General features: G+C 36.7%; 7 protein-coding genes across 7 annotated transcripts; 3 read left to right on the forward strand and 4 right to left on the reverse strand.

Moving 5' to 3' along the window:
• Positions 1–276: 276 nt before the first annotated feature.
• Positions 277–1089, forward strand: FDP41_004076 (uncharacterized protein; the record flags this gene model as incomplete). The annotated part of the gene is made up of 1 exon (XM_044707451.1): positions 277–1089. The coding sequence occupies one exon, from the start codon at positions 277–279 to the stop codon at positions 1087–1089; it is 813 nt and encodes a 270-aa protein (XP_044561494.1).
• Positions 1090–1266: 177 nt separating this feature from the next.
• Positions 1267–1620, reverse strand: FDP41_004077 (uncharacterized protein; the record flags this gene model as incomplete). The annotated part of the gene is made up of 1 exon (XM_044707452.1): positions 1267–1620. One exon carries the CDS (start codon positions 1618–1620, stop codon positions 1267–1269), a length of 354 nt encoding a protein of 117 aa, XP_044561495.1.
• A 144-nt stretch (positions 1621–1764) lies between these two features.
• On the reverse strand, positions 1765–2811 carry FDP41_004078 (uncharacterized protein; the record flags this gene model as incomplete). The annotated part of the gene is made up of 1 exon (XM_044707453.1): positions 1765–2811. One exon carries the CDS (start codon positions 2809–2811, stop codon positions 1765–1767), a length of 1047 nt encoding a protein of 348 aa, XP_044561496.1.
• An 83-nt stretch (positions 2812–2894) lies between these two features.
• Positions 2895–7199, reverse strand: FDP41_004079 (uncharacterized protein; the record flags this gene model as incomplete). Its single annotated transcript, XM_044707454.1, has 1 exon — positions 2895–7199. One exon carries the CDS (start codon positions 7197–7199, stop codon positions 2895–2897), a length of 4305 nt encoding a protein of 1434 aa, XP_044561497.1.
• A 243-nt stretch (positions 7200–7442) lies between these two features.
• FDP41_004080 (uncharacterized protein) lies at positions 7443–8903 on the reverse strand (the record flags this gene model as incomplete). The annotated part of the gene is made up of 4 exons (XM_044707456.1): positions 7443–8416; positions 8473–8583; positions 8671–8808; positions 8873–8903. 4 exons carry the CDS (start codon positions 8901–8903, stop codon positions 7443–7445), a joined length of 1254 nt encoding a protein of 417 aa, XP_044561498.1.
• Positions 8904–10368: 1465 nt separating this feature from the next.
• Positions 10369–12094, forward strand: FDP41_004081 (uncharacterized protein; the record flags this gene model as incomplete). The annotated part of the gene is made up of 5 exons (XM_044707457.1): positions 10369–10804; positions 10962–11231; positions 11348–11440; positions 11492–11626; positions 11691–12094. The coding sequence occupies 5 exons, from the start codon at positions 10369–10371 to the stop codon at positions 12092–12094; spliced, it is 1338 nt and encodes a 445-aa protein (XP_044561499.1).
• Positions 12095–12186: 92 nt separating this feature from the next.
• On the forward strand, positions 12187–13248 carry FDP41_004082 (uncharacterized protein; the record flags this gene model as incomplete). The annotated part of the gene is made up of 1 exon (XM_044707458.1): positions 12187–13248. One exon carries the CDS (start codon positions 12187–12189, stop codon positions 13246–13248), a length of 1062 nt encoding a protein of 353 aa, XP_044561500.1.
• Between the last annotated feature and the right edge of the window lie 166 nt (positions 13249–13414).

Below are 13414 nucleotides of genomic sequence, written 5' to 3' on the forward strand. Positions count from 1 at the left end.
GGTACTGTATCAGCAATTTTTAGGAAATTTATAACAATTTCACATGACATTAAAAATTGAAAAACGATGACATGTACACGACCTAATCAACTTCTAACAATTTTGATGCTTCAAAACTCATGATAGGTTATTCCTTGGAATATTCCTCTTCAATTTTCATTCCAATTTTTGATTGCCTTTTTTGTTGAAACTCTTCACCGATTTTCCCTTCAATATTTTTTTACCTCAACTTATGAATACACATGTTTTTATTTCTTAGACACCATTATAAACAAAATGAAAAGAACATGTCCCTTAATTAACGTCGTTGACGTTTCAACTTCCGTTGTGGTCAAATCCACGTATTTACTCTTACTCGTTTTTTGGCTTGAGCTCACATTTAATGCCTCCTATTATTACAATCCAAAAATCTGTAAACGATTTGAAAGAATCACCCGAAGAATCTATTGGGCATTTATTGGACTGTACTTCTTTGGAGCTAGCATTGGATTTTTAGCCTTTACATTATCACGATCGAATGTTTCCTACTTCTTGACATCAATTACCTTAATTTTTGATATTTCCATACCAATACTGTTTATTATTTTCGGAGGTGTATTAAGACGACTTGTCACACGGTCGACAGTTTCATTTCCTGTTCTCATTCAAAAACATTTAAAACGAGTTTCCATTATTAGTATCATTTTAGGATGTTATTTGTTACTACTTCCAGTGGTGAGAATAACTGTTCTCATTTTGAAGAATTTTGTTTATGCTGAAAGCGGATACAATGCAACCTCTTCAATTGTTGAAGTGACCATTTCTATCTTGTTTTATTTCATACCCTCTGTGGTGACTTTTGGTATTGTGATTGTTCCAACAAGCATTAGTTTTATTCATAATGCCATTTCTGATAGGAACGTTAGGGCTGAAGCTTATAAAACCAAATGGAAAGAATTCGAGAAAGATGGAGAACAATTTTCGAACGGTTCTTCATCCATGTTTGATCATGCCCTATTTGTTGGTGAAACAGAAGACAATGTTCATTTGCAACCCACGTCAAGTGTTTATAGAGAGATTTCACTTGAGTCAAATCTTCCTCAAAGATGAGTCGCTCACACAAGTTATTGAGCTGAGCTTTGAATTGGACAGATAGTAAGTCATTGATTAGGTTAGATTTAATAAAATATGGAAAATAATATAAGTTTATTTACATCAAATCATTCAACTTCAAAATTTGAATGAAGTAATTGAAATCAAAAAGCTCCTTGGAGTGTAGCTATGACACTAATTACTAGCACCACTACAATTCATTTCATAATATTCATCCACATCCATTCCGTAATTGTTAACGACTTTCCAATCATTCTTGCGAGGAACATTTGAATTTGGTTCATACTTTTCTTTGGCTGTAATCGGAATCATCTTTGATGGTCGAGGTGGTGGATTGGTCTTGGCAGTCATGGGAGCTACACGTGTTGTTGGAGAAATGAGTGCATAGAGTCTTCCGAAGAGTGGAATGCTTCGGAGAGCTTTCTCAACAAAACTCAATACCGAAACCACACGATCCGTCAAGAAAAAGACCCACGGAGCATCTCGATATTCTTCATACATGGGATGAAGAGGAAGCTTTGAAGACATTTTTTGTGAAAACGTCCAAAGACATCATGCGGACAGCAAACTTTTATGATGAAAAGAAAACAACTTCTTGAAAGCAGAAACAATTGGATTGTTTTAATAGTATGGGAGTAAGATGTGTTCTTTCTCTTCCGCAAAATTTAATCATCAGGATTCGTCAAACGATTGATCCATAATATTTTCATCATGATGATTGCTCGATGATGTCGGTGATGATTGTGTGTTGTTGTCACTCACATGATTTTCTTCGTGAGAAAATGAATAAAAGTAAGAGTCGGGCAATGTGAATCTATCGTCATGCCGAGGGATCGAGTCCATGACTTTTCGGTTGTTAAAAAAGTCAAGGACAACATACAAAGAATCTGATGAGGAAAGACCTAATTGAACGAGTGGAACCATAAATGAATTCTCGTCTCCAAGTATTTTGCCTTTGTGTACAATTCGTTGTTTCTCATAAGGAATTTGAAATATTTCAGCTATGGCTGTCTTCAAATCATGCAAAGTTAAATTATGAAAATTATATACACGCATTGTTTGCCCAGTTAACGTCCTAATATTAATAAAAGAAAGTGTACTGTTACAATTTGAGTATTGATTCAAAATATTCATAGGGGAGGTAATAATGGATTGGGAAGAAATGGGAGAGTTGGAAATAAGACTCTTGCAAATACTACTGTTGTGACAGGAGGAAATGGAATAAAAGGGAAAGGAGCAAGTTATGGAATTAGTAGAGGATGAAGAGGTTTCAATTTTGATGCTAACAGTATGTACTTGCTTGATCTTTTTGTTAGATCTAGGTTCAAATAATTCTATAGACTCATCCGAAGAATCATCACGTTCATCATCACTGCTGTTCATATTATTGTATTCCATCAAGAGCATGTCATTTTCCTTCTCCGACATGTTTGATGAGAAATTAAAACTTTGTGGTGTATGTGTCATGTGTTGATGATGATACGATGATTGATATATTGGCTGATCTTCTTGGTGTTGGTCGGTACTTCTTTTTCCTAACGCCGATGCAGCAGTATATGGACCGTTTCTCCCCGATTGTGATGTTGTTAATGATGATGGGGATATTCTCCGTTTTGATGATGTCTGTGTTGCCGAAGACGATGCGTTTGGCACACACCATTGAGGATTCTTTGAGTTTGAAAAATGCACTCCAAAGGAAGAGGGATCACAATCACTCATTTTTTTTGAAGTTTGTGCGTGCCAGACAAAAGTGGAAGTTGAATTGGCGCCAAATTTATTTGAACTAATTTTATTCCACCAATTTATTTGGTTGGTGGCCAACTGGTAAAATTCTTCACACCCAACAGTTGACTCAATTCATTTCTCAAATAGGAGGTATTTGTTTTCCAGTGTTCCAATAATTTAGCTTTACAGCAACCAAGTCCCTTTTTAAAGAGTTGCTTAAGAGCAAGTGTGAAATCCAAAAATCGTTTCGATTGAATGATGGAGGGCAAGTTGATGAGATTTTCATTCGAAAGTTTGATCGAGCTGAAAACTTTTCCTTCCAAGATGGCTTTTCCAAAAACTTGCACTTGCTTGGATCCATCATGTTTGAATTCAACAGTTTCAATGGGGAGAGTCCAAACCACTCCAGTGGAAGCCTGATGAATGGTTGGACGAATGAAACATTTGACAGAGTCCTCTTGAGTATCATAGAATGGAGGTGGTGAATCTAATGGGTCTGAATGTTTCACAAAACCACATTTGCTATTTCCAAATCGAGAAATCCAATTAGGTTCTACAGCAGTCACTCCTCTCATGTAGGTCTTGTTCTTTCGACTCTTTGTGAGTTCTGTAAAGATGACATATTCAGGATGTCGACCAAAAAGGCACGACGAAGGATGAATGAAAACTGGAACACTTCGTCCCAGAGAGAGTGTCACGTAAGGTCTACTTGTTTCCCTATAATTCACATCCATATGGGCTAAATCTTCAACAGTTGCAAGACGTGCGACCTGATCAACCATACCAGCACAAATCACTTGACGAATTGCTGTTTCGACTTCAAATTGTTCATCTTCATCATCTTTTGGTTCTGGGAATGGAAGAAATTGCTTTGTTTGAACGGCAAGATGATCTTCTTCGTCCTGATTTTCAACTTCAGTTTCATCGCTATCCAACTCGAGAGCAGACACTTTCAATTCAGATTTCACAGTATTCAATAATTGTCGATACAACTTTCTCACTTCTCTCATGTTCTTCTGGTGAAGCATGTATTCCAAACAAAATTCTTGAGGATCTTCTGAAAATAAATAAGCACCAACGGCTTTTAACATGGCCAAATGATCACTCAATGGATGAGACCACAATTTCTTAATTTCTTTACATTTGGTTCTCATCTCTTGTTCTTGTTCATTCAGGTATTGTTCTTCTTCTTCCTTTTTGGCTTCATTCAAGTCATTGTTAGACTCTTCCATAAAATTTTCCATTGCTTGTTGTTCTTCAATTTCCTCTCGATCCATGGTGAGTTTCTTGTTGGAATCCAAGACTTCAGATTTCATTCCAAGTCGTTGAAGTTTCTCTTTCATTTCTTGTTGTTTTCTTTTTTCAGTCTTTTCTTTCAATACTGTCAAGTGATTGTCATGCATGAATATTTGTTGGACAGTCATCACACTCACCACACCTGCAACATATTGCAATAATTCTGCACTCGTTTTCGAGAGAATCAACATTTTGGCAAATCGAGGATGAAGAGGGAATCGATTCATGGCAATACCCATCTTGGTGATCATGGTTTCAACCGTTCCATCCTTACTCGACAAGTATTTATCGAGAGCTCCTAAACTCACTAAAACATCCACACCCTTCTTCACCGATTCAACATCAGGAGGAGTTGGAAAGGGGAATTTCTCTACTTGCTTAATTCCCATACTCTTCATTTGCAAAATTATATTTTCAATAGGAGCCTTCAGAATATCCGGTTCTGTGTAATCCAAAAATCTCTGATCGAATACAGCACTACTGAACAGTCGGTAACAATGTCCTGGTCCCGTACGTCCAGCACGTCCAGCTCTCTGATTGGCACTTGCTTGAGAGGTCCATCCAATTTGGAATTTGAAAATTCCAGTACTCTTCTCGAAATGCTTTTCCTTAATTCGACCACAATCAATCACATAACGAATGTTTGGAATGGTTAAACTGGTTTCTGCAACGTTGGTGGCCACTACCACGAGTCGATGACCTGGTGGAGGATTGTTAAACACTTTCATTTGTTCTTGTGGCTGAAGCATGGCATATAAGGGTAAGACGTGCAGTCGTTCTGTTTTCTTGTTACGATTCAGCTTTTGGTTGTGCTCTTCACCTTTCTTTTTCAATTTCTCATTGGTGATATTGTCTTGGAAGAGAACTACAGTTTCACTTTTTCCATTCCTTTCTTCTTCTTTTTCTATTTGTTTGTCTTTTTGTGTTGATTTTTCATCAGAGTCAGTGTTTTCTTCCTCTTCTTCTGAGTCGAACATGTTATCTTCTTCGTTCAATCCCACTGATTTTTTACTTGATGAGAGAGATCCTTCGTCCTCATCATCACTGTCACTCAAGTCTCCTAATAAATTAATGAGCTCTTCCTCTTCTTGAGCGGTTTTTTCCTTCTCTTCTTCTTGCTTCTTTCTCAACATTTCCTTCTTTTTAATTTGCAAAAATCTCTTATCTGAATACTTTTTCAATTTTTCAACAAGATATTCAATTTCTTTTCGACCGGTAAGGAAGATTAAAATTCCACCATTTGGTAAATTTTCATGAATTTTCACAGCCTTCTTATATGCTGCTTCCATATAATCATTGAAAACTGTTCTCTTGTTGAAATGAACAACAACTGGATATTGTCTCGATTGAACATCTACTACTGGAGGAGCAATTGGGAATAGTTTTTTGTTGTCTGTAAAGCTTTCAAGTTGGAGTGTAGCACTCATGATAATTAGTTTGAGAGGAGTGATACGTTTTCCCTCAGGAGTTGTCAAATTTGCTGCTGCCATTCTATTTCTTTGAGGAATGAATCTGGAGAGCCAGCCAATGAGGATATCAGTGTTGACGTTTCTTTCGTGGATTTCATCGAGAGCAATGACAGAATAATTAAGGAGTAAAGGATCTGATTGAATTTCTCTCATTAAAATACCATCTGTCATGAATTTGATCTTTGTTTTCTCCGTGTTCACATTTTTATCAAAACGAACTTGGTATGCAACTTCTTCACCAAATACTACATTCAATTCTTCTGCTACACGTTTGGCCGTGCTTACTGCAGCAACTCTTCTTGGTTGAGTGACACCAATAATTCCTGGATATCCAGACTCCACACAACCATACCCATATTCATAAAGAAATTGTGGAATTTGTGTGGTCTTACCAGAACCTGTCTCACCCTTCACAATGGTAATTTCATTATCGTTAATTGTTTCCATAATTCTTTGTTCCTCTCCACATATTGGAAGCATCATACGTTGTTCTTGAATTTCTGGTTTTCTATTCACCGTGACATAGAATCTGGTGTATTTAATTTCCTTTTCCTCATCTGTTTTAGAATTATCCAACTTTTCAAGCATGTCGTCAATAAGTTCAACATAAGTTTTGCCCATAACTTCGAAATCAATTCCTTTGGTTGGATCATCATCGCTATCATAAAACAACGATTCTGTTTCTTCCTTTTTCTTGGCCTCTTCTTGAACTTTCTTTGAAACAGCTTGAGGAATATTGCTAATAACATTTCCTGAACCAAAGAAATCTAAAACCATCAGCGGTTTCTTTTCTTCTTTTGTTTCTTGAGGATTGTTGTTAACTGTTTCTTCACTATGCTTGTCCTCTTCTGTCTTATCTTGATTTGCATTTTCTATTGGAGTTATGTGAATATCCATCTCATCAGAATTTTCATTTTTCAATTGCATTCCTTCCTCATTCCATCGCTCTTGAACCAGTTCAGGATTTCTCTTTTTCCAAAACTTTTCAGCCTTGGGAGCTGTATTTTCTTTAATTCCAAGTTTTTCATAAATTGCCAATTTTTCAAGTTCTTGTTTTGTTGTTTCAGAACCAGTTCCTAACTGTCGAGTAGGTTTCAAAACTTTAAGTTGATCTTCTTGCAGTGTGTGTTTTTTATGTGACTCTATGAGTTGTTGTCTCATTGCTTCTTTGGCTTTTTTCTCTTCAACTTTTTTCTTTTTTCGTTCTTCACTCTTTTGTTTTCTTCTACTCTTTTGAGGGAGAGATTTCACTCGTTTCTGTTTTGGGCGCTCCTCTTGTGCAGAATTTGATGTGGGAGCATTGCTATCTGCAAAATGAGGATCAAAAGGAAGTTGCTTTTGTAAATCTTTGGAAAGAACTGTTCCCTCCGATAATGATAAAGTAGGAGTAGTAGTTGTAGTATTCCGTTGTGTGGACTTTTTTATATTATCGTTATCATCTATTGTGGCAGAATTGTTAGCACTTGCATTACTTGTTGTTGATGTTTCTTTGACCTTTTTCACAGGTCTTTCCGATGACAAAATTGATGACTCCAACGATGGTAATATTAAATTCGAGCTTTTCTTTGATGAGTCATCATCGGAATGGGTTCTTTTCTTTGCTTGACTCTTCTTCATTTTTTTTGAATTTGTTAATCTTGGATTTGTCAAAACGATAAATTGAAACAATTTTTGGAACGCAAGATCGAATGAACACAATGATTGAACGAATTTCACTTTTATTACAAAGGGAAATTTTGAGGTTTTGTGTTGTTTTCAAAATTATTGGTGTTTTTGTTGTTGAATCACGAGTTAGGTGATCTTAGTAGGATATTTACATAATCCTAGAGGACGTTGTACATGCACATCATAGATGTGGGTTTAAAGATCGCTTTCGTCCATCCTCGAGTTGTGTAATGCTTCTTCAAAGTCCAAGAAATCTCGAAAGTTAATCGAATTCAAATCCATTGAGCCTCGTGAGACTGTGCTTGTACTAAGGAGTGAGGAAACGGAAGGTTCTTTGAGTGCCTTCTTTGGCTGTTTGATTTCTGGAGTTGTCTCTTCTAACTTCTTTGAAAGCATGGATGCATACATGTTCGAAGGGATATCATCGCCAAACACGAATCCTATATCTGTGAGGTTATTATTGAGGCATTCATGGAAGAGATTCTTTCTGGTTTCTCTCTTTCTTCGTTCATCGCCCAACTTGAATTCATAAATCTTGTTATGCCACGATTTTCCATCACCACCGCCGAAAATGACCATGCTTGTCTTGTACAAGACAGCTGAGAGACCATAGCAACCTGGAGCAATGTTGGCTTCGTTGCAAGCTCCAATGGTTTCAATGAGTGTCCATTTCATGCAGGTTGTATCGCATTCGTAAACATCGGTGAGCCAATTCGAACCGTCACCACCTGCGAAAATGTAAATCTTTTGGTCGAACACCACGCTCACGTGTCCTGCTCGACCAGCATTCACCTCACCAATGTATGAAAGTTTTCTCCATCTATTTGTTAGAATGTCATACTCATGTAAATCGTTTAGCCTTTGCTTGCCGTCTCCACCACCAATGACAATTAATTTGTCTCCAACCAAATTGCATGTATGTGAGTCTCTGCTTTGAGGAGGCACTCCTTGAGTCTCAACTCGTGTCCAGTATCCAGTCATAAAATCGAAACAATAAAGGCAATTAAGGGTTCTTCTTCCATTCCATCCACCAAAGACAAACATTTTGTCTTTGTATACATTGGCTGAATGTCCTGCTCTTCCACTTGGCACTTGTCCTTTTGGTTCGACCTTTTTCCAGGTTTCCGTCTTGATATCAAACATGTACATGTCATTGAGCCAGTTAAATCCTAATTTAGGAGTTTGTTAACAAAGGAAAAATACCACAACAAAAAACTCCACTTACCATCACCACCACCAAAGATGACCATATAGTGTTTGTAAAGTACTGCTGAGTGGCAATCTCGTTCCGAAGGCACTTCACCTTTGTTTTCTATTTCTCGCCAAACTCTCTTTTCTGTTGCATTGACCCAATTTACGTTGTTTCGTTATAGTAAATTATTTGAAAATTATTGAAGAAAATTCAAATAAGATAAATACGTACCTAAATTAAAGGCAAATGTATCTTTCATTCTTTCTTTTCCGTTATAGCCTCCGTTGAGGTACATGGTGTCTTCGTATACGACACATCGATGACCGTATCTTCCACAAGGTCCTCCCAAAGGACTCTCTTTGAACCATTCTAACGTTTGGAGATATCATGATGATGACGATGACGAATCCTCTTTAGCAACCAAACAACTTACTTTGCTCTGTTACTAATGTTTTATGTACCATCTTGATGACTGGTTGTTTTATATATATACGTTGAGTGAGAGTGTTTGTTGTTGCAAGATGAGTGATGAGAAGAGGCTTATTGTTGGTATGATGAGCCTTGTTATGAAGTGTGATGTTGGTGAGAATCTCTCGAGGAGTTGTTGTTGTCGAATCTTTGTTGAGTAGTATGCAAGGTATGAGGCTTGTTTGAAAGCAAATACTTGAATGAGGAACGCACCAATCAGTGGTTGAACAAGTCTAATTGTGTGCAACAATAGTGTTGTACGAGCTGCTGTATCTCTCTCACAGACAGGCTGTGTATTGTGTTTTTTTTGTTTATTAATATAATGTTATTTGATGGTTGGTCCCGCCTTTTATTTTCAGTGTTTTTCACTTTGTAGTTTTAGAGCAGCAAAACCAACCTACATATCAACCAGCGCAGAAGGAAGTTACATCAAGCAAAGAGCCATCAAGAATATAAGCCTCATCCATCACGTCGCGCCTTCACCTCATACAATGGATTTACATCATGACAGTGAGTTATTGTTGTGGAGTATTGCTACTATTGATCATGATGCTTTACATTTTCAGTTGGGCACCCTAATTCGGATATTTGGGTTCCAAATAATATATAAAAGATTCGGAAAGGATTTGAATGGAAAAACACCATTCACTTCAAGGATTCCACTCCTTCCCTGTTTTCTTGCAGGAACATTGTGCATGGCTTGACGGTTGAACGACTTTTATGTCCACTCAATATATTTATGCATTTTGGGATCAATATTACATGTGAATCATGTGGAGGATAAGAATGAGAAGAATGAGAAGGAATAATCGCTACTTCACATGAATACATTTGTGTTGTATAACATGCATTCATCCATGACAACTTTACAAGACATCATGTTAATGCACATCAAGGATGAGAGATGATGTGAATATACAACAAAGAAATGTGAAGCACTCAACATTACAGACGATCGAAGATGTTTCTTTGAAACCAAAGATTCCTTCTCTTATTAGGCTTAATTACTGTAAAAACAATGAGTACAAGTTTGTAAAAGTTATACTTTTGTCGAGAAGGAGCTCAAGATCTATCTGAGGAGAAGATTTCATTCGAAAACAAAAAGGTTTCATCGCACCAAAATTCACCATTAGTCTTAAATAGTAATTGTGAATTTCAAACAGTTAAATTAAATAAATTTCCTTTTGTGCAGGCTTCCTCTAATGTTGAAATAGTTGGTCATTCACTACAATCACACTGTTTTCACTCATTACAGCAACAATGATTAAGGTTAAGAAAATGCAATGGAAGGTCTAGAATTAAGGTCATCTCGATGAAACACTGCAGATGACCAAAGCTTTTTAAAAGGGAAAGCACAACATTAATAACCAATAAACTAGATCTAGTTTATCCCAATTTTCATGGCTCCAATAAACTTCATCTCATGACGCGATGAGGAGGCTCAACACTCCTTTCAAAAAAATGCACGGAATACCCAGAAACCACACCATCGATGAGAAGAAGAAACAAATTTTGAAGGAAAAGATCCAAGTCTTTTCTGCACTCCGAAGCGATCTGCTCAAGAACAAGCACGACAAGATTTTTTCGTATGATGCCCTTTCTAAAATCGAGAAAACTCTCTACATTTCTCCCGAGTTTTATACGTTGTGGAATTATCGGAAGGAAATTATAACTCATCTTACTGAAGAGAATGAAGAAATTAAGAACTCAAATGAAAAGAAAAAGGAATTATACGAAGGAGAATTACAGTTGACTCAAACCATTCTCAGCAAGCATCATATCAAATCATATGCCACATGGCACCATCGTTGTTGGATTATGCAAAAGCTTGACTCCGGTTATTGGGAGAATGATCTCAAATTAACTGCACAACTGTTGAGTTACGACAATCGGAATTGTATGTACAATATTAATGTTATTCTATTTTCTGATAATTTAATATCATGTATGTTATTGTGGATATTATGGATCATGTGGATGGATGACCAATATTGACCTTTTCCAACGAATCATCATTGACCCGATGAATGTGTGACATGACTCAAATTCATCAGTCCACTGTTGGAATTATAGAAGATTTATCTTACAACTGCTTGACAGAAAACCCTCTGCTGAATTGGAATATTTGTATGGAATGTTGGACGATGTACAAAATTATTCTGCGTGGCATAATAGATCTGCTCTCCTCGTTGAATACTCGGAAAAAGAATCAATACCATTCACAGAAGTTGTGAATCAAGAATATGATTTGTGTACCAACGCTTTCTACACTGAACCCTCCAATCAGAGTGCTTGGATCTATCACCGCTGGTTGCTCGCTTCACGTAGGTCGTCATTTGTTCAATTCAAATATCTTATGTTCATATTACAATGATACTGAACTTTTGATGTTTACTTATTTTGGAATCTTTTTTGATCAAACTCTATTCAACACCACTAGCTGAGGGAAAGACTTTAAAATCTAAAGACCTCGAAACATGTAACGAATTGTTAGACATGATGACAGGTTTGAAGAATCCAAAAGATGAAAAATGTAAGTAGTTGACTGATCTGACTTTCTGAACTTCTAAACTAAATTATTCAGGGTGTCTTGTTACTATTGTGTTGAACATGTTGGACGAGGAATCTCTCGGAGATGCTGAAAAAGAGACTGTCATCACTCATCTCAACAAACTCGTTCAATTGGATCCAACACATAAGGGATACTACCATGATATTCGTAAGTTTACAACTCTTTGTATGATTTTTTGCTGCTCAACACTTTGTAATTTTCCATCTATTAGGTAGCGACTTTTTATTGAAACATTACACAAACAGAGACAATTTTGAAAAGCTTGTCGTCCACTCAATGCAAATTTCAAGAATGCACATTCTCAACACGTTACCAGAATTTTTTGCACAACTCAAACACATCGATCTCTCAAACAACAATATCACTTTAATTCCAACTTTAAAATTGGAACAGTTGGAAGAATTGATATTGGACAATAACAAGATTAGATTCCTCGGAGGCCTTACCCAGTTGAAAAAGCTGACAAAGCTCTCCTTAAACAATAACGCCATTGTCAAAATTCCCAATGTGCTTGTTAATGCAACCGTTTCACAACTATTCTTGGAAGGAAATCCTGTTGTCAACACACAATCATTCACACAAAACAAATCGGTGGCATTTCCATCTCTCTCTTAACACTTTCAGTTAATTTGAATTCAATTAAATTTGCTGGTCACGCGTTGAATTGTTCTGTTCTTCGGTTGGATGGAAACACAACAACGAAAAAAATGATGCAAAAACGGCCCAAAGATAGAGTTGAAGAATCGTCTGAAGAGGAATACGAAAGCGATGATGGTGGAGTTGATGGAGTTGAACAAGAAGAGGAAGAAGAGTTTGCAAAAAAGCGTGATCCTACTTTCCGAAGACAATTGAGAGCCAACATCATCGATTTGATTTCTCAAACTAGTGAAAAGGCTGAAGAAATTTGCCAACCCGGATCGAAAGAAATTCTAAATATTCTCGGGACAGGAAACAAATATTCGGCTGACATTGCACACGCACGTGAAGGTGCTCTAGATGCTGCACTGTTTGCCCAGAGCACAAAGTATGGCCTGGAACAAGCAACAAGATTAAATTTTGGAAAAGAGTGGGACCCTATTGAATTAATCACAAAACTAAGTTCAAAATATCCAGCACAAAACCAATCAAATGTTATTACATCAATAGAGCAAGAATTTATTCCGATTGAATTAGATTGGCATAAGATTGGAGAGTCTGTTTCAAGTTTATTTAGAAGAACGCCCACCATCACGTTCATGAATGGGCCAATAAAAGTGGAAAGAAAAGAGAAAAAGCGGAAAGAACGTCCAAAGAAATCAAAAGATGACATTGTGGAAGAAAAAGAGGCAGAAGAAATGGCAGAGACCTCAAAACAAGATGCTACTACAAAAGAAGTTCAAAGTTTGTACAAAAAGCTCAAGAATCAGTCAAAAAAGAGAAAAAAAGAGCACACAGATGGCCATTTATCAGTATTGGAAGTTCTTGTAGATCCCAATTCGTTCACCAAAACGATCGAAAACTTTTTTTATTTTTCATTTCTAGTGAAGGAAGGAAGGGCTAGCTTTGAGTTGAATCAAGATGAACTTAAAACATGTATTCTACGTGACAATGAAATCAATGACAATGCTAGAAACCAGAGTGTTCTAAGTCTCAATCTCAACATGTATAATCAATTGGTTCAACAAAGGTCAAAACTTTTACAACAACAACAGCAACATCAAGCCAATGGATCTCCGAGCTCAAGTAATACAAGAGATGCCAGAACAGCACACGAAGATGAGGAAGAATGATGGACTCGATTCAAAATATTCGAAAATTTGGGCTTTCTCTTCAATAAATACTTCCAACCTCTTGTACACCTCCCATTGTAAACGAGAAAATGTAGTTGACCAGAAATTTATGAAAAAATTTGTTGAAAAAAAATATCGCCACAAACGTACGTAACTCTTTCATAAT

This window comes from Naegleria fowleri, assembly GCF_008403515.1.
Source record: "Naegleria fowleri strain ATCC 30894 chromosome Unknown tig36, whole genome shotgun sequence".
NCBI classification, from domain to species: Eukaryota; Heterolobosea; class Eutetramitea; order Acrasida; family Naegleriidae; genus Naegleria; species Naegleria fowleri.